The sequence below is a fragment of the Larus michahellis genome, chromosome 2, assembly GCF_964199755.1.
Source record: "Larus michahellis chromosome 2, bLarMic1.1, whole genome shotgun sequence".
Lineage (NCBI taxonomy): Eukaryota > Metazoa > Chordata > Aves > Charadriiformes > Laridae > Larus > Larus michahellis.
Window position 1 is genome coordinate 39,643,784 of NC_133897.1, and position 25,674 is coordinate 39,669,457.

At 39.2% G+C, this 25,674-nt stretch overlaps 1 protein-coding gene across 1 annotated transcript in view; it reads right to left on the reverse strand.

Annotated features, from left to right (window-relative positions):
- RFTN1 (raftlin, lipid raft linker 1) overlaps positions 1 to 25,674 on the reverse strand; it is a 99,544-nt gene that overhangs the window by 47,328 nt on the left and 26,542 nt on the right. Inside the window, exon 3 of the mRNA XM_074574983.1 lies at positions 11,410 to 11,596. Within this exon, the coding sequence (XP_074431084.1) occupies positions 11,410 to 11,596 (187 nt within the window). The remainder of the gene's footprint in view (positions 1 to 11,409; positions 11,597 to 25,674) is intronic.

A 25,674-nucleotide genomic window follows, 5' to 3' on the forward strand; every position in this document is an offset into this window, starting at 1 on the left:
AAATAAATCATTTTGTGAGGGACAACCCATGAACTGCGGACAACCATTTTTGCTGTTCTAGGTAAAGTCCTAGGTAAGATAATCTATTCTATTTTCCACCACAGGTGAACTCAATGAATTCAAGAACATAAAAATAAACTTAAGAAAGTCTCTCTGCTATAGTATTTATTACTATACTTATATTTTTTTTCTAAAATCTGAATATGAATAACCGGAAATGTAGCCCTGATGTTATCTAGCCAGATAGAAACAAGTAGGAGCTAGGGCCCTCTAATGCTCTAGCAATCAATAAACCATCAAAACTGCCACTTGATATTGCTTGATATTGCAATGCAAGGTCCATACCACATCAAATGGAGCAAACAATTCTCCAGTGCTTTGCTTGTTGTTTAATTACAAACCACAAGTGGGTTACCAGGACCAGGCAGCAAGGAAACAAAGCCTGTTTAGAAAACCAGACCCATTTTGGGGGGACAACACTAAGCCTCTACAAACGTGAGCATCAAAACACCTCTTCCAGTTCCGTCACTGGAAAACCCATTGCATTCATCACAGCCCCCTTCCAGCCATATTCCCAGCCTGGAGACTTTGAAATCATACGGCTCAAATTCAAAGTTAAGATATCAAATCCCAGAAATGAAGTATGTGCCATGCTATTTCTGTGACCACTCTTTCACCAAGGCTTGTTCTTCCGTAGTGATCAGGTCTCCATGCAAACTGCGGCGCTGCTGTAAATATTTGCTGTGACAAACATAAAAACTTACTATTCTAATTGCTCCGAAAGAATGAGATAGAGTGTATTTTCATGTTTAAACCCACTAGCTACTTGTAAAAACAAATTCTTTTCAATCTATATTGCTGAGTTTTATACACAGGTGTAAGGAAGAGGGAAGTTTGCCCTTGAACCACTTTCTCCTAATTCCTCTCCTCCCCCTCAACAGCTCCCTGGACTCTGATTTTGTGCCGTTTTTAGAGGACTTACTTCCAACTTCTTTGAAAGCAGTATGAGTTATCTGAGGTACAGATTATATCCATAAAAATATAGTGATTCTTACTGCAACTGCTTAAAATGACCTGTTTATTTTTCCTCCTTTAACAAGTACTTTGAAATACACTTGCTGCTTGTAAATATTTAAGCAAACAGGAGACAGTGAATTCTTCCTCTAAGAGTCTCAGAGCTACCTCTGCACTAGAGCTCATAAAAGAAATTGCATCAAATACCACTGCACTCTGTTAGGAACATTATTTCACAGAACACACATAACAGATCCTGCTAAAGGCCATAAAATCTTAAGTTAAAATCTTCCAACAGAAGAACTCTGTATTACCAAAAAGTATTTTTCCATGCTTTCAAGTAAAATATATCCGTATATGTTAAAGCCAAGTCTTTGTCTACACGGGTAATTTTCACCTTTTTAGGAAACATTTAAGAGTCTATTCTTCTGTCAAAAACAAACAAAACAAAAGCCATAGCTTCTCACATAAGAACAAACAGTTGTGGATTTTACAGACCACGAAAATAATTTTCTGAGCAAATCCAGGTGGGCAAGAAATTATTTCCCGCTTCTATAAAATAAACAATGCATTTCATAAATTAATCACAAAGTATTTCATAAATATCTTAGAAGTCTCTCATTAAACTCTTTGAATATTATTATACTCAAAGAGTATAGCTGTACAGAAGTAGCTAAATATAGGTACAGGTAAATTCTATACTGAACAGAAATTATTACATTTTTTGTTTTATTTATTTAATGGGACTACTTTTAGGACCACCTTCATTAGAGACCATGAATTAAGACCCCCAAAAGACGCAAATCTATCAAGATCACAGAAGTCCAAGGAAAAGGCAAAAGCAGAGCTCAGGTCTCCAGACTTCAGTCCTGAAATCTTCTTGGCGGCTGGTCACCAGTGGTGTCCCTCAGGGCTCAGTTTTGGGGCCAGTTTTATTTAATATCTTTGTCGATGATCTGGATGAGGGGATTGAGTGCACCCTCAGTAAGTTTGCAGATGACACCAAACTAGGTGGGAGTGTTGATCTGCTTCAGGGTAGGAAGGCTCTACAGAGGGACCTGCACAGGCTGGATCGATGGGCCAAGGCCAACTGTATGAGGTTCAATAAGGCCAAGTGCCGGTCCCTGCATTTCAGTCACAACAACCCCAAGCAACGCTACAGGCTTGGGGAAGAGTGGCTGGAGAGCTGCCCGGCAGAAAAGGACCTGGGGGTGCTGGTGGACGGCCAGCTTAACATGAGCCAGCAGTGTGCCCAGGTGGCCAAGAAGGCCAACAGCACTCTGGCTTGTATCAGGAACAGCGTGGCCAGCAGGAGCAGGGAAGTGATGGTGCCTCTGTACTCAGCGCTGGTGAGGCCTCACCTCGAGTGCTGTGTTCAGTTCTGGGCCCCTCTGTGCAAGAGGGACATTGAGGTGCTGGAGCGTGTCCAGAGGAGAGCTACCAGGCTGGTGAGGGGTCTGGAGACCAAGTCATATGAGGAGAGGCTGAGGGAGCTGGGCATGTTTAGCTTGGAGAAGAGGAGGCTGAGGGGAGACCTCATTGCCCTCTAACAACTACCTGAAAGGCAGTTGGAGAGAGGTGGGTGTTGGCCTCTTCTCCAAGGTGAATAATGACAGGAGCAGAGGAAATGGTCTGAAGTTGTGGCAGGGGAGGTTTAGATTAGATATTAGGAAGAATTACTTTACTGGAAGAGTGGTCAGGCACTGGAACAGCCTGCCCAGGGAGGTGGTTGAGTCACCATCCCTAGAGGTATTTAAGAAACATCTAGATTTGGCACTTCAGGGCATGCTCTAGTGGCAGAGATTGTAGGTTGGTTGGTTGGACTCGATGATCTTAAGGGTCCTTTCCAACCATGAAGATTCTGTGATTCTGTTCCTGCACTTCCATCCCCCTGTTCTCTTCTGGAAAAGGACTGATATCAATCATTTGAGAAACAACCCAGTAATCCATACTCTGGAGTCTCTTATCAGTTTTACAGCACAGGAAGTTACTCAGAGTCCAATGTGTAAAATATTTTAAAATTAGAGCAATGGTTTTAAGTGAAGTTAATTTCCACTTTCCCACCATAAAATATTTCTCAACAGAAAGTGAAAGAGAAATGCTGAGATCAGTTTAGTAAAAAAAACGTGTAAGCCCCTACAGTTTGGAAGATCTTTTTCTTCTGGATGTACAGTCATCAGTTTCTTCCTCTTCTCTTCCTTCTCCCAGGTTGGAAAACTGAATCTTCCTTCCTTCATTGTCCGCAAACATTCGAGTTTTTTTAATTACCTTTGCTCCTCTAACAAAAAATCCCTGGGTTAATTAAAAATGGCCCAGTCCTGAAAAAAGAACACCTGGATACAGTAATGCTGTGCTCTGCTTGGAAGCTAAGATGAACCAGAGAAGGTAGTACACCCTGGATCATTACAACGCCCTGTACTCTCTCTAACAGCTTTGTGATACCTGAGAGGGAACAAAAGGGACAATGCAAACAATGCCATCGCTTCGCCTACAGTGGGGAAAGGCCATCTCCTGCCCACCACCCCAGGAGAGGATAACCACTGGTTAACTGTGGAGACCAACAGAAATTTTCACTGCATCTTATACACCCTGGGCTTTCATTTGTTTTTCTTCCTTTGTTATATCTCATCGTTCTTTTATCGATTTTCCCAAAGCAGAATTTTTCTGTCACTGTAGGTACCCTTGGTGACCACCATGGACAATGTTAACCAGAAGGTGGCAAAGAGCACAGAGGGAATTTCAGTGTACGTGGTGCTGTGCAGAGGGATGGCATTTGCGGGCACGTCGAGGCCGGGGACAGAGGGTACCCTCAACTGTTACTGATACGGAAAAGGCTGAGTACCACAGACTTAAAAGGAGTTGTGTCTTGAATCCTAAATAGGACCTCTAGTGCCACTAAAGAAGAAGAAAATGCATAGAATAAATAAGATTTTCACTTATAATTGGAAGTTCACTGGCCAAAAATATTTTACAATGGTTGTTTCAGTAGGCTGTCATTTCCTGCACAGCTGTTTGCAGTTAAGTGCCATTTCATGGTAGATAAACCATAACCAGCTGCAGAGTACCAGTAACTTACACAGTAACTACTAAAGCTGACAACTTGGTGTCTGTTACAAACTGGATTTCCACTCCTTTTCAGATACAAGAAGGAAATGAGGGAGCCAACATTTGGTCCTAATCTTCCTGAAGTTCCCCATGCCCACGAATTCGGAAAGCCAAAAGCACTCATAAGCAGTGCAGACAATCTCAAATGACTATTTGATTAAGACACTGCTAGGAATTTAAGTGCAGTTTTGAGATTTTCCACTACATAGGAACAGCTCTACAGTCCAAAATATAACTGTACATTTATAACAGACCGATCTACATTACAAAAAAATAAAACCGCATCAAAGTGATTAACATGAGCAGTTGCTACCTGTATAATTCCAGGTTAAAAATCTAGCAAAACTAGAGTATCTGAAAACCATGAGGGCAGTGATTACAACCCCATAGGTTTTATGATGCCCACCCAACAAGCACACCATTTTTCATAAAAATAAAAGCAGGTATATATTGTATTGTAACAACCTCAACTCTAACCCACATTGACTCTTTTAGCTTTATTAGCTACACATTTTCTTTACCACAGGAAACCTTATCACTGGAATATATATTATTTGTTAGTAAAATCTATAAACTTTTTTTGATGACAGCATATAGAGCTTCTGAAGAAAAGTTCAGGCATGTATGGATACATAGGCATCTTTAATATGCGGTGTTTATAATTTTGAGAACACAGATGAAAGAACATTTATTTTGGGTCAATGTTGAAAGTTGTTTTGAGGAAATATGTATTTCTTTGAACTTGAAACAAATAACAGGCTTTAAAAACTCAAGCCATTGTCCCTTGAGCTAAAGGAAGATATATCTGTTGACTCTTGGCCATGGAATAAATATTATGTTTTCAGCAAGCTGAAATCAGCCTGCTGAGAGCAACAACACACACTGCTTTTGCACACAAAATGTGTTTGATCCTAATGCTCATGAATGCAAGGTCAGACATTTGCCATCTTCAAGCCCAAATCCTACGTGAAAACCAAGTAGATAGCTATATATATGCACACACATTCATGCATTTACATTTAAATTAAAAATATATTGTACCAATGCAAAGCACCCGCTCTCCCCAACTCAAGCAAGCACAGGAGCACTGGAGGAGATCACTGGTATTTTTTGTCAGACTGTATTGTTTTGAAATGCCTACAACTGGAATTCCTGTATTTCTACAGAGATCCTTTGTAGCACATTTCAGGGCCCGTAACAGAGAAGGATGCTGGGAATAGTCAGCATGGATGTAGCAAGGGTAAATCATACTTGACCAACCCAAGTGTCTTTGATGTTAAAATGAGTGGATTTGTGGACAAGTGTAGGGAAGGCAGTTACTGTCTTCAATGGCAATTTTAGCAAGAGGTTTGGCACTGGCTCCCACGCTATTTGTATCCAAGTCAGGGTACTACAGTCTGGAAAACCAGATGAGTAAAAGCCAGTTAGTTCCATGGTTAATGGTGACACCCTGTCTGGAGGCCAGTGACAAGTGGAGTCCCAACCCAGGGGTCTGCAACATGGAGCCTGTCATGTTTAACATCTTCATTGATGACACGGAGGGGTATTTGCAAACTCTTGTCAAGTTTGCAAATGACGTCAGAGCAGTGGATGCAGCTGATGTGGCAGAGTGCGTGCTCCAGGAAAGCTCGAGACCACTATGCATATAGTGATATGCCACTGAAGGTCAAATGTGGCATGAAAAATTTTCACATGGAAAATGAAATAATATCCACAGAAACTCAAAGACAGGCTTGCCAGACAGAGGCACTAGTCATGGCTCAAGGCTCTATCCACTGAGTTCTACACAAAGTCAGAGCAAGAACTCCCTGTTTCAAGTGCCTATCAAAAAAGCCTGAAGAGAAGAAAAGCTTTTTGGGGCTAGAAAGTGTCTCGAACGGCTAAGAATCAGAAACTTGAGGAATTATCTGGATGTTTTTACAAACATTTTCCTTTGCCTTCAAAAGTCAAATGTGCAAATCCAAATGCCAGAGGACCAAAGCAAGACCTCACAAAGCATAACACTTCCAGAGGCTGCTGCTTCTTCCCAAAGCAACTACGTCTTTTCATACTTCATCAGTTCCCTGGTGTAATACAGTTTTCCTTCCTTTCATGGAAAGAGCTGTTCACTACTATTAAAAAGGGAGTTTAGTACGACTGGAAAAAGACAGTGTGAAAGAATTGGTCTTTCAGGTATGAAAAAACAGGATTTCCCCTGACTTGGCGGCCTGAAACCCCTGGTCAACATAATTAAGCAATTACCAAGTGGACCCTGACAACGGCAAATGCAAATCTGCAACTGCATCAAACAAATAACACAACTACTGCCTTGTTTAAGTCATTTCACAATGCATGTTTAAGTCATTTCAGTCTTTTGCATTCACATCATGCTACATCTTCTATAAATCCAGACTTTCTATAAATCCATTTTCTGTATTTTCTGTAAATCCAGACTTTAAACGACACAGAGGACACAAAAATCTAGCTGTATCTCAAAAGACGCCATTAATTGAAATAACTTGGAATTAACATTGCATACCAGCAAAAAAAAAAAAAAAAACTGTAAAAATCCTGTTTTACTATTAAACTTTTGAACTCAGTCTGTCAAATTCCTTTGCAGATAAATAGAGTTATTTTTGGCCAAGTGATGAATGTTTGCATTTCATCAGGATTAATGGATATAGGGAAATTATAGAAATAGAATCAGAATCATCTCATCAAGTATATCACTGGCACACCTGACACCTCATTATTTTACAGAAAGGGAAAACAGCTGCAAAGTTGTTTGAGGTAAACATAGAAGTCTACTCTAAAAAAAAATATTCTGAATCATACTACTTAGCCTACTTCTGCATGGCAATGTTTCCCTGATGATTGCTTTATTGATCGCAGGCAAAACCTGTAGAAGGGCATGTCCTAAGACACAGATGGAACCACAGAGAGAAAGACCCCTCTGGAATTCAATTTATATCCCCTGCTTCACTCTACTGTGGATAAATGGAGCATCTGCAAACATGTAAACACTATTGTAAGCAGACAGTTTATGAGTCTGCACCATGTATCTTTCCTAGTGGAAGAGAATGGAGCTTTGCTTTCTGGTGCGCAGTATTTAGAAAGGGAAATAAAAACATTTTAATTGACATGAATTTTGAAACTTTAAGATACCAGACAGGGGTGTCACACTACAGGCAGCTGCGAATAAATTAAAGCAGCTTTGTGCTATGGTTTTTTTACAGTTTTGTTCAGGGGCTGACTCTGTGATTTCTTTGCAGGGAACAGGTTATCTGCAACAGACCCAAGCTGTCCAAAATAGTAACGTGCACGAGACACCTAAACAGAGATTGTTATATTAAAAACTAGCAAGTATAGAAATAAAAGGGCAAAGAGAGAAAGGTTATTACACACACGAAGAACTAACGATCTCTGTTTCTCAGGGGAACGTAAGTGACATACGTGCTACTCTCCTTATCTTGGCTAGCCAGAACCTCCCAAATGCACAGACCTTCCCCTGTCCCCTTGCCAGGAAAGATACGCTGTCACACGTTCCCGCTTTCTAGGGTACCACCATAAATACCTTTTCCTGAGATTCTTGTCTTCAGGTGTAAATCAGTGTGAAACCAGCAGTCCAGGGGCTACACTTCACACCTGAAGCCTTCCCCGTATTCATCTAAAAAACCCTGGGCTTGAAGATTTTTCTTTGCATATTTTTTTTTACGAGATGCTTTCTCCAAGAAAACTCAAGTATCACAGAACTCAACACAGTCAGTGAAAGAGTCAACTGCTTTTTAATTATAAAGTCCACTGAAATTTAAAGAGAGAAAGAGAGAGAGAAAGTATCGACAGGAGCATTAAAGTTGTTATTTCTTTATCTGACTCTTTGACTTCCAAACTGCTTCCAATTAACTGGTTAGTGTCCACAATGCAATCAGGTGCTCCAGAAATATTTAAATTTATTATGTTAAATTTAATGAGAGCAAGGGCAGAGTCGTTCAGCTACGTAGCAGAGCACCTTCATGCCCAGTGCCTCTAAAGAATTAAACACTCCTACATTTACTTCACTTACTTTAATCGAACACGACGCTTTTTGCAGTGCTAACAATTGTATTTTTGATTTAAAATAAAAATAAAAAAATCTGTCCTTTACTTTCATATTCTCCCTAACATTTCCAAGGGATAAACCTTGCTTTTCAATATTTACAGCTTCCATATATGTTAGAAATGCGTTTCCTCAAACGTGGTAGAGCAGGAATGACTCCTACTTCCTTATTTACTGGAACTGATTAGATAGCTAAGAAAATTAAGCCACAGAGATACCAGCACAGATTAAATACAAAACTATTGTAGTGACTTTAAAAGTCACCTTAAATGTACAATGACATTGCAAATTCACATGAAGTATTTTAAAACTCCAGGACAATGGCAAAATAGGAAGAATAACACTAACAGGTGCTTCTTCCATGAATTTTAATGCATAACACATCTAAGCACTACCTTTTCCATTTCCTCCTTGAACAAATTAAGGCACTGAGAATCTCAGCAGCAGCGTGTAGTTCCTGACGCACATCATCTGCTGCAGCTAGTATAGCTAGGATACCTTCAAAATGGTATACTCAAAATGTGAGTCAACAGTATTCATTTTAAAACACAAAACTGACGTATAAAGGTGCAACACCGATTAAAGACTAATTCAAATGTTCATTTCTGTCTCTGTATACACAGGATTGACATTACTGTACCAAAAAGGCACTAATACAACAATTTCATTTCTATTCCATTCAGGCAACAAAAACAGCAAGGTGAAAAAACAGCTGGTACCTGCCGGATGACTGACAGATGAAGCGCATAGTGTTAGAGCCACTGAAACACCTGCAGTAAGGAAGGAGCTACAGTCCCAGGTGTTTTGTAGAAAGTGCTCGGAAGGCCTAAGAGTGGGCCCCACACCGGCGTACGCAGCTTTTTATGACTCCTTGGCTCCCCATGAACGACTGGCACCACCACTACAGAAAACAGCAGGGGACCACATTGTACTTCAAAGCATGAATGATGTTACTAGTGATACTACAACTGTAGCTGGGCTACTTATACGCATAAAATCTTACAACAGAAATAAACGCTCCTCTGATCAACAAATATCCTAAGCAGACCTTAACTTCTACCCAAGAGTTCAGCTGCTTTATATAGAGACAGCCTACAGATGCCACAGACCTGATAGTCCTCAGTAAAAAAAGTATAATTTATTCTTTATCAACAGTATAATGAGAAAGGTTAATTAAAAAAATTAACAGTATGTCTTTTTTTCCCCCTACTGTCACTTATTTCTTCTCCCCAGCTGTTAGTGGAATAGGGTAAACTCATGGTTCAAATACAGCTGGTCTCCATGCAGGCCATGGTCATCTGAAATCTGTGCAACACGCATCTCTCTCCAATGGTCTTGGCAAAGCAAACAGTCGTTGCACCCACACACTCTGGCAGCAGCTTCTCCCATACTCTCAGCCAAACTCAGGAACATTTAAACTACATGAAACACCAAACTGATGTCATTTCCCTTTCTGGTACTTGTCTTGTTTTTCTCTTCTCACTGCACCAAGTCTCTTCCGCTTCCCTAGGCAGTCAGAAATGACAGATAAGGGAATGCAAAGAAATGGAGTGTGAATGTAAAAGGAAAAATAATTGGTTCAAGACTCTCTACTGTCTTCAATTTTGTACAGTCATTTACAGCTGTCTGAAGTGTGTGAAACACTGGCACCCAAGTGAGTGAGTAGGCAATTAAGATTTTGTACTCTTTCACAACCATTCTGCACAGATGTAAACTACTGGATACAGTATGAGACAGCAGCGACACACTGAGCGCTCTGACAAGAAGGATGCTGCTTTTCCCTGACAAGCCTTCACAACTCAGTCCTGGAAGATGCTGAACCCTTGGGCCCCAATCCAGCAGAAGTGCTTAAGCGCTTACTTAACATTGCAAACTTATGCATGTAAATACTTTCATTATTTGCAGCAGGGTATTTTGTAGGCGGGGAAAGTAAGGCCCCAAAACGAGGCGAGCTCAGCCCAATATTACTTAAGAAGTCCAGCCAAACATTTTAGGTTTTGACCATAAAACTGGAAACCCTTTAAACAATAATATCAGGCAAGCCAGTGTGAAGTTCTGTCTTAATAAAACTAAAAGCAAGTCAAGGTAAATTGAGAGTTATTTTAGAAGCTAAAATTGCCTGCAACACCTAATGCCTACATATATTTGCCAAGGAAATGCAAAACTTTTTCCTTAGGTCACAGACTGAAGTCCTACCCTGTCTGAATTGTGACCGATTGATTACCAGGCTGTAACAAATTGAATGGTGGTTTTACTCTAGTTTTAAAGAGGTACCCAGAACAGTTACATCCTTTCCTTCAAGCATCAGCATGAAGAGAGGGACTAGGATTGGCCAACGGAGGTTTAATTATCCCTCAGCCTTCAGTACGGGTCACTGTAAGAAGGGGTGGACTGGGGAATGCAACTAATGTGGGAGAACTGCACAGAATGGCTGCAACAACACACTAGCTGCTGAGTTGTGGGTGGTCAGATAATGTTAAATTATGTTTTAAACCACTAACTAAAAATCATAAACATATGTTGATAAATATTCACATTTTAATTTTCTTCTGGGCTGTTCAGCAGCACGTTCTATTGATTTTTTTAAAAATCAGATTAAAACACAAAAGAACAGTATTCCTGTTTGTTTATTCATCTTCAGACTTTGATTACGTAAAACAATCTTAATACATTTTAAGAGACCGAACAAAGCAGGAGAGTCATCTTTTTATTTAAGGAGTTTGCACTGACTGAAAAATTAAAAGAACTTGTATTGTTTAGAGGACAGAAAGGCCTTAAGCCTACACATAAATTTAAGTATGCATTAGTACGTCAGTTCTCAAATTAATTGTATTAACTGTCTAAACACAAAATATGCCTTTTCTAAGCAAATATTTCTTCTGTCTTAATGTAATCTCATAAATTCTTAAAGGGTACCAACAGTACCATCCTCGCAAATTGTCAGGCACAGGGCTTGTTTCTTTGCCTCTCATGACAACACATCCCAAAATACAGAGCATATTTCAAGTTGTTATTCTCCGAGTTGTCTGCCAAACTGCAGATGAATTGTAAACACGAAGAACAAGTTAAGCCTATTCAAGCCCACAAAAAAAAAAAAAAAAAAAAAAAAATCAAGTCTTGCACAGTAAACTCTGCTATAATTTCCTGATGTAGGTCAAAACCCAGCAGGAAATCACATTGTCTATTTTTATCCCAGTTCACTGGAAGTGCTTTACCTTTCTGTTTTCTTGATAAGCACAGCCCTGAAGATTTGTTCCTGGGGAGATTTCTCTTTTTCATCAGTTGGTTGCACGAAAGGGTGGACAGCAGCCAAGACGAAGCCCTGCTGGTACAATTCTTGCAGCTGAGCTGGAAGATCACGCAAGGAGGAGAGCTTGATTGCAGATGATCCTGGCAGCTCAGCTGGAAACAAAAAGAAATCGGTCAATAATCCTACACTGGACTATCATGTTTTTTAAAATCCACGCTCTTCAGAGTCAAGCAAGCTTCACAGTACTCTACAATATTAACACAAAAATTGACCTTTCCTGAGGCCCATTTTGTATTTCAGATTTTAAGCAGGCTGTCTTGGAGAAGGTCTTGTATCACACAAGAGACTGGTGCAAATAAACAAGAAGTCATACACATTAAAATGCCAAATTCACTACACGGTCTGCAAGAGATGAAGTGGAGGATTTAATAAAAACAAGGCAGTCAGTCAAAAGGCATTCTAAGTTATAATAGTCATCACAGCAATGCAAGTTGAAGAGAGCAAGCCATGAGTCAAATATATAAAACAAGAGAAAGGGGATATTCAATAAAGGCAAAACACGTCAAATTCAAGAGCAATAAGCAGAAGCATTCATCTATACAAAAGATGTATTATCAGACTAAGAGATCACTGATGCGAAATGCTGCTGAGATCAAATATCTACCAACGTGCCTAAAGTACTCTGTAGGTATGTTGGTAACAGGAACACTAAGAGCAATGCATACCTGTAGTGATGAGAAACCTTTTAGAACAGACATAAGCCTTACACCTCAGGGTTAAAACAAACCTATACATATAGGAGATGATTCCTATACATATTAAAGATGAGGATTAGACCTCGTGCATGAAAATAACCCTTCCCCAATCTGCTTACTGTGGGGTTTTATGCCTTCCTGTGAAGCATCTGATGCTGACTCCAGTTAGACACCCAACATACACACAGATACCGCAGTCAGTACAGCAGTTGCCCTTGTTTCCTTGGAGTCTTGTGGGTTTCAAAAGAAAATCCCTTAAATCACCTAAAATAACCTCCCATTCTCTTCGTCCCTACATCAGTAATTCTTCACATGTTTTTCATATTTTATGGGAAAAGGCACCTTTCTTTCCTGACTTTTGCCTCTTCATTTCCATCTCTCTTGGGGAGTATTTATTATTTCATCCCTAGCCATGCTAGGGCATACAGGGTGGTGAGGTGCTGGATGTTCTCCCCTCCCACTGAAACCAATAGGGAGGGGATGTTGCGAGAAACACGATGGAGGTTCCCAGCACCTTGCAGGCCTTCATTAAAAAAAAAAAAGCACTGGAGAACAGTGCGTATGAAAGACACCAGCTATGCAAAATAAGGTTTCATTGTACTGCTTTTTTCATCAAACTGTGTGGCTACCCTTTATGAATAATGAAAGAGGTTATAAAAAAACTAATAAATATTCAAAACCAATAATACAGATGAATAATTTAAATAATAATGGAATAGCTGTGCTTGGTATGCTTTTGCTTCATATAAGACCACGTTCCAGAAGAGGATAATGGAACTTTTTGACCAAGAACTATAAGATGCAGAATTTTTATTATTTTTGCAAATAAAATGAGAAATCCAAGCAACGTGTATGCTGACAGACAATAGGGCTCTACCTTCTACAACAGCATACAAATCACTCCAGACTCATAAAAAGAGATGGCCCAATGAATAATGCATAAAAAAATAATAAAACCGACTGTTACTTACTGGACCCTACTGGGGCTCAAAATGGGGAAAGAAACCCCAGATGTCAGAACTCCTTTTTCCCCTCTTGTGACTCAGAGACTCCAAAAATTTTAGACTACACAGCAAATAGTTTAATTCATTAAAAGAATACGGAAGTCGGAATACCTTTCTAAATGAGGGTTTTACTTGAATACAATGGAATCACCACACATTGTTCATTAATGTTAATTCTGGTAATGGTGCTCCGATTTTTAACAATCACCTACGAAAAGTGATGCTTGTCTTGCATATGAACCTAGTATCTGGATTCTTCTGAGGATGCCTTGGTAAAACTGGTAGAAAGTCCAGTCATTAACACGGAAGAATGATTGCTTCTTCCTAAAAGCTAAACATGAGGGGAAAGCGTGAAAACGCATGTAATTAGAGCCTTGGGATGTACACTTGATGATTAAAAAAGAAAGGTAGCAGAAAACAGAGCTGGGAGAGATTATCCAGCTAGTCCATCCTATTACCTAGAGGCAGGATCAGTTCTGGTTTAGCTATTTCTCACAATTTTTCTCATCTATTTTTAAAAACCTTTAGTAATTGAGATTCCACAAGCCCCATAACTTATGTTTCACTGCTCCTATATTCCTACTGTTCAAAACCTTTTCCTACCACCTGGCCTAAATTTCCCTCTCTGAAATTCAAGACTGCTACTTCCTCACTAGAAGATTTCTTTTCTGCATCAGCATTTTACAAGCCCTAATACCCGTCACGCCTTAATCTTACCTTCTTTAGACTATAAACTCAGTCCTGTCAATGTTTCCTGTTCCCTGTGTTTTCTAGATTTCTAAATAATTTTTCATGGTTCTCTCCTGATTCTCTTCAGTTGGCCCACATCTTTCTTCAAGTATGGTATCTAAGCCTCACCACAGTGATCCAAGCACAAGCCTGATCGCTGCTTTGTAGAATGGAAAAGCTCCTTCACACTTATTATACGTGCCATGCCAGTTTATATCATTTAGGGGAAAACATGAAATTCTTTTCCGCACAACTACCAGTGGCCAAATTTCCTTGCCCTGAGTGAATTTTAGGGGTTTTTTTCCTTTCCATTTTCAAGGGCCATTCTGGATTCTGACCTTCACAGCATGAACAGCACTTCTCAGATTGGCAAACTTCAATTAGCATACTCAGCAGTCTATTGCTGGAATAGTTAATGAAAATGGTCAGTTTTAACAGACTCCGGACAGAACCATTTTAAGCCTTACACTCAATACATCTTTTGGGTTTGATGCTGAACTGCTGCTAATTTGTCCTTGGACTAGAGATTGTTCAAAAAGAAAAGACAGTTCCTGTTACACAACTGATGCCCACAAGGTCTCCGTGAGTTTCCTGGGTGTACAGAACTGCGCTGTTACTCTTGTCACTCGCCCACAGAGTGGTTCACGTGATGCAAACTCCTCCCCAGAAATCCCTGCTACACATCATCCTCTAGATATTTCGTAAGTTGTTTGTTCCAGTATCATTGTGGGAATTAACTTAGGCTAACAATCACACAGTTCTCTTTAAAAGTAGGCTGAAAAAGGACATAACACCTTCATGGAGAGTTACATTCATCATTCAACGGTCTTCAAACTTAAATGGTAAGATTTCAATTATTTCTTCAGCTAATTCCTCTTAAGTTGCGTACTTGTAGGTTCAACCTACTTGAAAATGCTTAATTTGTGAAACCACGTGTTGATCTAGTCTTTATCTTAGAAAAATGCTAACATTTTCAGAAAAACTTAACTTCCAATAAAATCCATGAGAACTTTTGGTTCAGTTGTTAAAGAGAATTCTAAGCATGCCACTTTCAAAAGAAAAAGGAAAATCAAAATTGTGTACAACAGGGACTTGTGTAAGGTAAAAGAGCAAATGAAAAAAACAGATAAAATCTTGTGTAACTCCAGTGCCTATTGTAAGCCTCTAGTTTGCCAAAAGATAAAGCTGAATTCTTTCAACAGCCTCCATGTTGCTCTTGAAACGCAGTTAGCTCTAAGTTTTATATTCTGCACTGTGTTTCCTTATTTATTGTTGCACTTCACAACCTGACCTCAAGAGATTCCTTGGTTTATTCTGTCTACATCTAGACCAGTGCGTAAAAAAACTTGTAAGTGACAGATGTTGTGTTTTTCAATTTTGCTAAGGCTGAAAGTGGAAATAGAAGTGCTGGCTCCTTTTGGAGATGATTACCAGGCAAATTAATTTGTTGCCTGACTGATAATTGAAGCTGAAAACACTTCCAGAAATGCTCAGATACATACAGAAAATTAGAGCTTAGAAATCCTTCAAAAAGGAAAGGAAGTTTGTGTTACACAACTGATACCTGTAAGATGACTTTCCTGGGTCTAGGGACTTGAGCGTTCTTTGCTGCTAATGGGAAAACCTGACCAAACACTCACACTGTCCCCATCTTGCCACAAAAAAAAAAACCCAAACAAAAAAAATCAATAAAAGGATTGAGTTGACATAAAAATCTACAGGTTGAGTCACGTATATTTGAAAGGAGTCACCTCTGCAGCTGCAAAAAGCAATTTATGGAAAACAGAGGAAGGTGGTGCAGTCTGCCAGAGGGATCCTGAGGGACTGAGAGCAGGTTGAGAAATATGGTTGGGGAGACAGGTATTGAGGAGAACTAGTTCCTCCTGTGTTAAGGAGCTCTGCTTTCCCTCCCAATGGGTCATCCAGGGCTTCTACCACAGAGATCAAAAAGCCACCGACCAGCTTCAAACTGAAGCATCTCATATTACCTCTGACAATTGCACCATGGTCCATGCTAAATAGGTGGATGTATCCCGATCTAATATTAAGAGAAAAGACAGTTACAGCAACTGTCTACAACAAGTAGGTTAAGTTTTCTATGTTAAAACAATAGATTTGGGTACCTTTGAGATGCTATAGCCCAACACTTGTAAGTAAGAAAGATATATTACGCTTTATGAAATAAAGCATTGATTCATGTATTAGCTCACACTTAATAATCATCAACTACAGTACATTTTTACATAATACATATACTCAACAGAATCAGATGCTTTTAACTCTATTCTATTTGATAAGCAGCAATTTTCCCTTCCTGCTAGTTAGGTTTATGACAAAGCTAAACCAAAGTTTATTGATTTGTAATTTCTTTCTACTTGAATGATAGCTATGCTCCAGGAAAAATAAAATGTTAAATGCTAAAATGGCATTTATTTAATTTCTCTTTACTGAAATGGTCAAATTCAGAGTCAAATTTAGGTCAGTTTCTCAGTGCTTATCCTTAATACTTTATTTAAAAAGGACAAGCATACAGTTCTACTCTAAATTTCTATTATCCTGTGTTAGCTGTTTACTTGGTTTGCTTGCTCCAACAAAACAAATTAAATGCTGGGATTTGTTGGTCTTCATTTTTTAACATGTTTTCTTGATTAAGCTTTTATGCTCTTATTCCAGTCACAGCTGTTGAAGACTGGCGGAAACCTTAATGACAGTTCACATTACACACGAAAATGTTCCACAAAAACACTGGACTCCTTTTAGCTAGTTCTTGTTTCCCTTTAAACTTTTCATGTTCATCTGCATTTTCAAAGTAAAGTTCATCAATTTATTATGTAACATTAACTAACCTTTTTTCCTTTGCATTAAAACAAGCAAAGATGAAATCGGTGCATACATAGATCATGCACACACTCTGTCTATACTAGGTACCGAAGAAAGCACTTTGCACCAATACACGCCCAAAATGGGGTATGTACTGGGGTCTGAAACAAAAAAAAAGAGGACTGGCAAACTCACTGGACTCAGGCTATTAAGTGATGCAGCAACTCAGTTCCCCGGCAGCAGCAAGCACAATACTCCTATTCGATCAGGATTAACATACATCAGCAGGCTCAGACCCTTCAAGAAATACAGTTGTAACTGTTTTCTTTTTCAACACGCAGGATGAGGCCGTTCCCAAGTCTGTGGTCATTCCTGTGAGCCATTCCCATTCGAGGCACCCAGAGCCAGCGACCCATGGAATCACTTGTGCTCCTCCTCGTACCTCCTCCTTCCAGCACGACAAACTTGCAGGCCCTTCTGCAAAGCTACAGCTCCTCCAGATGACTCATGGGAAGGACAATGTCATAGAATCATAGAACGGTTCGGGTTGCAAGGGACCTTAAAGATCATCCAACCCCCCTGCCATTGTCAGGGACACCTCCCACTAGACCATGTTGCTCAAAGCCCCATCCAGCCTGGCCTTGAACACTTCCAGGGATGGGGCATCCACAGCTTCTCTGGGCAACCTGTTCTAGTGTCTCACTACCCCCACCCTCACAGTGTCCTCACGTCTCCTCCCCAGGAGAGCTAAGGGCTTATGGAGCCCTCAGAAGAGGGAGATGGCTGGCAGAAGGGCCGGAAGGGCAAGCACAGCACAGATCTTCCCACTGCAGGCTCAAAGGCAGGTATTTGCCCCTGAGCAGGGTTGTGCCTGTGAGCTAGAAAGGAGCAAACATTCAGGCACGCTACATACTTAGTCACTCCTACTTACTACTTCCATGCAGCTCCCTACCCAGCATGAATTTTTTGCTGCTGTCCTTCTAAAGCAGCTGAATCTCCCTCCTCCACTCCGCAGAGCACGTAGGAGACCACCTGAAAGAATCTGAATAGTGGCCAGGCATTAGCATCTACGGTCCTTAACAGATCTAGCAATGAGCATGTAAAATGAAAACACGATGCAAGCAAAATTATGGTCATAAGGCAATACAGCCATTACCCCAACACCATCCACTGACATCCTGCAGGGCTTTATAATAGATCTGGCTATTTACCTCCTGCCTTTAGTGACTGCCTCATGGAAAACGGCATTAGCTCGCTCTGTTGTGCCTCATGCATCCCACCAAGGTGGTCGTTATTGCATGTCTGCTGGCAGGAAACTAAATAGCAACAACGAATGGAGAGAATAATGTGGGAAGAGAGTATATCACCGAGCATGTGTGTGAGCAAATGCATAAGTCTGGCCCGAGTCCACAAAATTTCCCATGTTTTCACACAGGGCACTTCCCGAGCATGTTTATGATTGTTTAGAACAGCCCTGATCATTTTGCAGAGTACCAAAGCAAGCACGCTTCCTCTGTTTAGCATGAGGACTGCCATTTCTTAATTTAATATTAATTCCTTTCCAGCAACTTTAATTTCATTTCAAAAAATCAAATCTACAGCAGACTAAGTTCTAGTAGAGCAAAACATTGTCTTTGCATTAGGGACAGTCAAAAAAAATTAACTAGAAAGTTTACTATGAGAAGATGCAGTTTCACCTACATTAAAACATTTCATTGGAACACGTCAAATGCAGTTTAGTTTTTCATTTTGATAACGTTCAGAAGTTTAAATAAAAGTAATGCATTAATGTTTTACACGATGACAATGGTTAAACAAACAGCATTTTTTCAGTGGTTCTGTGAATTTTCACTCCACTTGAAATTTTGGAATTACCTGTATTACTGAAACCGTGATTTCTTGATGGAAGATACAATTGCAGTGACAGAAGGCACACGCTCACAACAATTAGGATACACAAACAAAGCAGTGCCTGCAAGCTGAACGCTGACCGCTACAGGAAGGACCACCCTGTCAGGTCTCTTTTTGGTTTGTCAAAGTCCTTGGGTTTATCTGTGTAGGCCCTGAGGGCTGGATGGTACCGCAGCTCCTTGCAGGGGCGGGTGAACATCAGAATCCACCTGGAAGAAGGTGCAGGGTAAAAATCTATTGTGAAGTGCTGGCTTTCGTCTAATGATGCAGCACAGACTGGAAAAGATCCCCCCTCTGTACTATAAATAAGAAAGTTTTTATGGAACTTTTCGCTGACTTATTTAGCAGTTGGTTTGGAACAGATGAAAGAATCCAGATCATCATCCTTTCCAACCATTAAGGCTTGGCAAGGCCAATTCATTACTCCAGAGAGCAGAAAGCAAACTGTTACTTCAACATTATCAAAACACTTATTGACTGATCCTGGGAGAATGCTGTTATTTCCAATCAGTGTCAGCCTCAAACAAAAAAAGGCATCTGTATTAAGGCACCTATTGCAAATTTTCATTTTTTGTCACAAACACTAAGGAACTCTCTTTTAGGCTGCACAAATTGTTTGCATGGCAAAACAATGCAGTCATGTCACTCTCATTTAACTATAACTGTTCTTTCCTCATCAACCCACAAATACTTTCTTGTCAATGACAACAACAAAAACCTATCAGGGAATCAGAGTACCTCCAATGAAAATAAAGACAAACCCACTAATAATGTAATTTAAAGATCACAAAGCAGTAAAGAGATTTCTGGGGAGTTTTGTGAGGAATTCCAAATAATTGATTCTAAACTAAAACCTACCAAACAAATGCTCAAGCAGTGTAACTAAGCTTGCAGAAAATATATGGTGCTTCTGACACTATGGCACAGCTTTAATTACCTGAAACACACTAAAGGTAGAATTTGTGAGTTAAAAGCTCAGTCTTTTGGAGTAACAACTATACAAGCTGTACTACAGTCTCTTTTCCTTTCTAATACAGCCTGAGGTTCCATGGGGTGTATATAGAGGTTCCTTAATTTTGAAGACAAGACAAACAGTCTGGATGCATTACTGTTCAGGCCGTTGGCAGAAGCAAGACACTGGATGTTAATACGTCACACTGCTTTTTCATTATGCTAAATGACATTCTCAGTGGTTTTTCTTTCAATCTTCAAGGCAAATACAATAAATGTCCCCATCAAACAAAGTAAGAATGAATATGCAAGAGAAATCAGGACTTTAAATGAAGGATGACGGTTCAATAAGCTTCTAATGTTTACTTTTAGTGAAAATGTAATAATGTAACTAAAAAATATTCAAAAGCAAAGCACTGTATCTTAAGAAGGCAGAGAGAGCAAAAACCACAGAAAGACAATGAAACTCCATATATACCTTTTGAAAGTATGTATGTATATAAATATGTGTATATATAGGTATGCATATATATATTTGTACATATATGTATATCTACACAGATGTACACCCACATTCTTTTCTTTCCTTTAGGAAATAGTAGATATGCGCATTAGTCAAATCGAGAAAGTACTAAGATAATTCACAGATGCAATGAGATTAGACAACTTTATCTAATCGATTGTGTTGTCTAATCACATTGCATCTTTTGAGTTATCTTGTTTGTTGTCCATTCAAAGTTTCATTTCTGTATCTTGCAAGCATAAGATAAATATCTTAAGAACTGGGTACATTTGCCACAAACATGATGTGACTATATACAGGATACTTTTATTTTTGGTGTTTCAGACAAAAGGAAATACCCAGGCTATCACTTCCACTAAGCGAGAAAAAAAACACTACCCAGAAGTTTAGTTAACAAAATAAATTGACAAGCACTTCTTAAATGACTCACAGCTTACATATATCAGCTTGTGGGCAGAATTATGCAAAATGGGCAAAATTAAGACTACGTACTAGACGCAAGAAGGGTTAATGACTGTGCAAAAAGCAAAAAGAAAGAAGATGAAAAAGGAGTCTTCTCATTTAAAACTTGCACAGAAAAAAAGAACAAAATCCTATCCTTTTTGTATTTAAGCAGCTCTTTGAAATGGTATTTTTTTAATTTGCCCCTCCCTCCTGCTTGGTTCTACTTCCTAAATTGATGCAGACCAAACAGAGACAACAAAGACAGATAATTTACATTTCACAAATCGAAGAAAACTCCAGTTATATCTAACCAAAAGGAGAAAGTGTTCAAAGTTGCAATACTTAATTCATACAGACTTGTTTTCTGTATAAGCTCCAAAAGGCAAGTATCACACTGAATTACAGAGAAGGGGTTAATTCTGAACTGCAGTGGGGGCCAGCATGTTAATTCACATCTATTTGCAACCCCCAAAAAAAGTCCTGGTTCCCTGCCCTAAAGCCTTTAGACACCAAGTTAATCTCCTTGATGGCAATGCTTTAGTTGCCCCAGTCAAACACTGGATGCCGTTCATTTCAACAGCTTAAGAAGTTGTGCAATAGGACTTCCCATCGCTGCCACCAGTGGTGCAGCACTGGTGCACCACTATGTTCTCTCACTGCAAGTACCCAGTAATCAAATACTTTTAAGAGGGAGGGAAGGAGGAGCTATCCAAGGAGAAAAAAAAAAAGTAAAACATGCTGAGGAGATCTTCTGATAGCTTAGGAGCTGGTGTCATCACAAGATTTGCACGACTGATTCTTTTTTTGCTTTGACCCCTCTTTAGCTAACGTGCCTACCATTTTTCTTAGCAGCAATACTAATGAACGCTAGCAAGTTTCACAGCTAACCCCGCAGCCTACAAAATCTTCTCATTCTCTCCCTCCCATACTTTTAATTTAACACATATATGTCTTTTTTTCCTGGCATAGCCCCCTCCTTTTTCTTTTCCTCTCCTCCTCTCTGTTTTATGCTTCACTTTGATGTTCTTTCCATGTATCTGGCAATTTTTCATTTCAGATTTTAGAACTGCAGAATATAACAAAGAAGTATCACTGGATTCTTTGCAAATTTTACAATAAGAAAGGTTGGACTGCAGTAAAAGAACTGTAAAAAAAAACTCACAGATAATATCCTCAGAAGAGTACAAAAAAATTGCCTACTTTAATAAGTTCCAAATTATGCAGAGTTTATTCATTTTATGTTAGACTTAGCTAGATGAGACAATCTCTGAAATGGAATTTGTAGTGTTTCTAAGCTTTCCAAATCACTATATCCTATTGTCAATAAAACGCTGCATGTGCTGACTCTTCAAGGAGTTAAAAAGCAGAAAGGTTCATATACCAATTACGTACTTCACAGAATCAGAGAATGGTTCAGGTTGGAAGGGACCTTTAAAGATCACCTAACCCCCAAGGTTGCAAGGGGTTTGCACCATCCACATCCAGCACACCCCTGGACTTCCACATAAATTGTGAAAGTAGGGATTTTAAATCCCAATCTATTCAGCCTTCATTGCACCCCCTGAGCTGCCTCGTGACCCTTCTGTGCTTTGGTACCGTATGGGAACTGGAATGGGAACAGGGGGTCTCCGTCTGGAGCTACCTCATACTCTTCATTTACTACCCCTGTTTCTTGTTTTCTTGGTTTTTTTGATTTCCATCCAAACTAACTGAGAACAACCTTGAGATTACTCTTTTTATTCTTAATCAAGCACAGATGAACAAAGTAGGTTGCGTGCATTATATTAGGGATTTTTTTTCCATACTCACAAATTAGTTAATAACTATAAATCTGATTGAAGCCTAGTTTCCAAACTGAAAAGTGACAAGAGGATTTCAAAACCTTTAATGAAAAGAGAGCAGAAAGAAGTCAACAGTAGTAACTGCAGGTGAATACATGCACTGTGATATGGTGTACATTTCTCATGATACACTGAAAATTGTGATTAAAATCAAAGATCTGGCACAACTCAGACAAACAAGAAGATAAAACTGCCAAAGTATTACAATAAAAGGGTTTTTTTTTCTCAGTTCATCAGATAACTGTTTTGTATCGTAACCACACACCAGGAGAAATAACTGGAAATTAGAGCACTTAAAAGTTTGCATTTTATAAATTCAGCCTTCAACACAAAGATCTAAATTCACTAACATACCGAGTAACCTTAGGAAGAAAGGTTTGGATTTACCAAGATAGCTCTTATTCCCCAAGCCAACCTGTGCAACAGAGAACTGATAGTCTCCAGGGAAACCAAAATCTTCTTGGCAGGTCATGACTACATATACTTTAAACATAACACTTTGCATTATGTATACAGAAAAGGACAGATAGTTTTATAAATGCTTGAAGGCTTTATTCAAATGTCACCTGCTAGTTTCTGTTTCTTTTCACTTTAAATCTCCAGTGTTTCACATGCATTTTCCCCTTCTGTTGTCATAGGTGCTTTCAGTCTTTCTTGTAAAATCTTGTTTAGGATGATACTGTGTGCCAAGTTTGTTTGATTTTTTTAAAAGCTAGAAATGGATTTTTTCCAATCCTGTCACTAAAGTCCATTTATTACCCTATTTCAGATGTTCCCATTTCTTGACTGCATCAACCAATAACATTCCTTTTTTTCCAAAAGGCAGTGGTACATACTAAGCACTTAATATTTTAAATTAGAATAAGTAAAGTATCGTAGTTACTTTCACCTTTTTATCCTTTTCCTGGCTTGAAATATTTTATTTTTTAGATAAAGAGAAGATATTTCCAAATTATGTGTGTTTTTCATTTGGAAGGGAAAATGAAGTTTAACTTCTCAGTGTTCTTTTGGTGCTCCTTTAAATCAAATTCCCTTATTGAGGAAATCTTGTAATTTTTCATAAATGTCTGTTAAATTGTTTTCAGCTTTACTGGCAAAACTAAATAAATATTAAAGCGGCCAAAAATGTAACATACATTGTATAACTAAGCAAGCGGTGTTACTTCAAGATATATTCTCTATTAGATTTTGGCCCCAGGTTTAGTTATGTCAGAAAAAGAAAGCTGGGGGAGAGAATGCTACATGATGAATTCGATATAAACAAGTGATATTCAGGGGCAGGTAAATTAAATTCAGACGAAAAGGAGAGATAATGTGTTTGGATTTTTTTTTGAACACATTACCCTGTAGCCATTCTAAGACAAACACTTCCATGGGCACCTATACAAGACCCAGAACACACAACAGCTGTTAGATTATAAACAGAAACAAAACTGATCCATCTAACTGCGTCGAACTCTCCAGGAAAACTCGAAATTTGAAAAAGGAATAAGAAGTAAATTAGATCTGTCTTTGTTTCCAATCATTAGGCCTGCTTGGGGAACGGCAATGAAAAACCAAATGCAAAACATTCGAACTATTTACCATTCCTCTCAGCTCTCCTGCCCCATGCTTCTACTTTTTGTTCAGCTTTACTGCTAACGGGAATACATTCCCATCACTGCAAACTGTTAAGAATACCTCTGTTAAAGTATGTGAATTTCACGTAAAGAGTCTGTGTCTGTACACAAGCAAGATTTAAATTTTACTGTCACAGCAGACCTCATATCACCCTCACAAAACTTGCTCCCAGTGCCACCGCTGAGCTGTACTTGGAGATTTCAGCTACCCCAGAGCATCGAAGGGAGCAATCCAGTTGGAACTAAAGCTTTTCTGATATTTGCAGAAAAACAGGCCTGAAGAGGAAGATCTGGTGATCCAAATCCTCACCGTTTAAAATTATCACAGGAAACCCCCTCTCTGATGACATAATTTACACGCAAAAATTTGCATGGGAATGTATGAAAATACAGGGTGGCAGTAATCCCTATCAAGCAAGTTCCCCAATGGTTCCTGATTAATTTGTCATGTGAAAGAGCCATGTATTACCCCATCTATGATTTTTAGAATGACCACACAAACTAAAACTAATTCTGCAAGATACAGAGCTAGAACCACCAAATGGATGAGCTACTTTGCAATGAATTAGGCAATTGTGTCCTTTAGAAATGAGGTAAGGGCAGCTATACCAAAGAGGACCTACTTTACAGTCAATACATTACTGGATTTGCTGACTCTATTGGTACACAAAGGTGGTTAAAGATTTGATTAAAATCAGTGCTAGGTAAAATACTTCTTGCTACCTGTATCACTATATATAGTGCTATTATACAAATTCCTACTCCATTTTTTTCCATTAGCATAGCAAATGAAGAGTGATTGCCACTGATGAGTCTTTTGTTCTCCAACCTCACTGCTGCCACAGCCACAGACTTCCCTTCTTCTCTTTTCTTCCCACCCCGTGGATTGCTCAAACTGATGAGAAACAGAGATTCTGTGGCTTTTTTGGAGCGATGCACTGGCTCGTTGGCCAGCGAGCTGTCACCAAGGGCAGTGTGCACGGCTTGGTTCTCCTCACCTTTCCCTGTTCAATAAAGGTTTCTGTCCTCTACACATCTGCCAGGTCCCACATAATTAGGAGCAGCCTAATTGTCTTTAAAAATTTCTAGCAAATTGGTTGGAAATTGCATGGTTATAATTATTTGGAGGAATGAGACAGACAGACTGTGAGCCTTTTTTAACTCTCGTTTCCCTAGGAAACCGGTTCAGAAACAAAACAGAAAAACTCATCACACTACCACCTCCACACCCTCTGAAAAAAAAAAAATCCTTCAAAAATAAGGACCTGAAGAGAAAATCCTGCAAAAGGTATTATGGGATAGTGCCTTTTGTAACACCTCTGACAGTGTATTTAACAGCGATAAGGCTTTCACAGAATATTGAAAACGACTAGCAAGCAATAGTTCACCACTGCCACCTAAAAGAAGTATGTCACTGCCAAACACACCACATCACTTCAACTTGGCAAGAACACTTGATAGAAAGCCAAAGAGTAGTGGAAAAGGCTGTTAAAAGTTAACAAAGCACTTCCCAAAAGTACTGTTTTGTTTTTTTAAGCAAGTATGCTAGAGCATGGGTGATGGATTTACTAAAGAAAAAAGTTTTTCTTGGCAAAAAAGCCCTGCTTTTTTTGCTCAGAGCAAATTTTCCTGT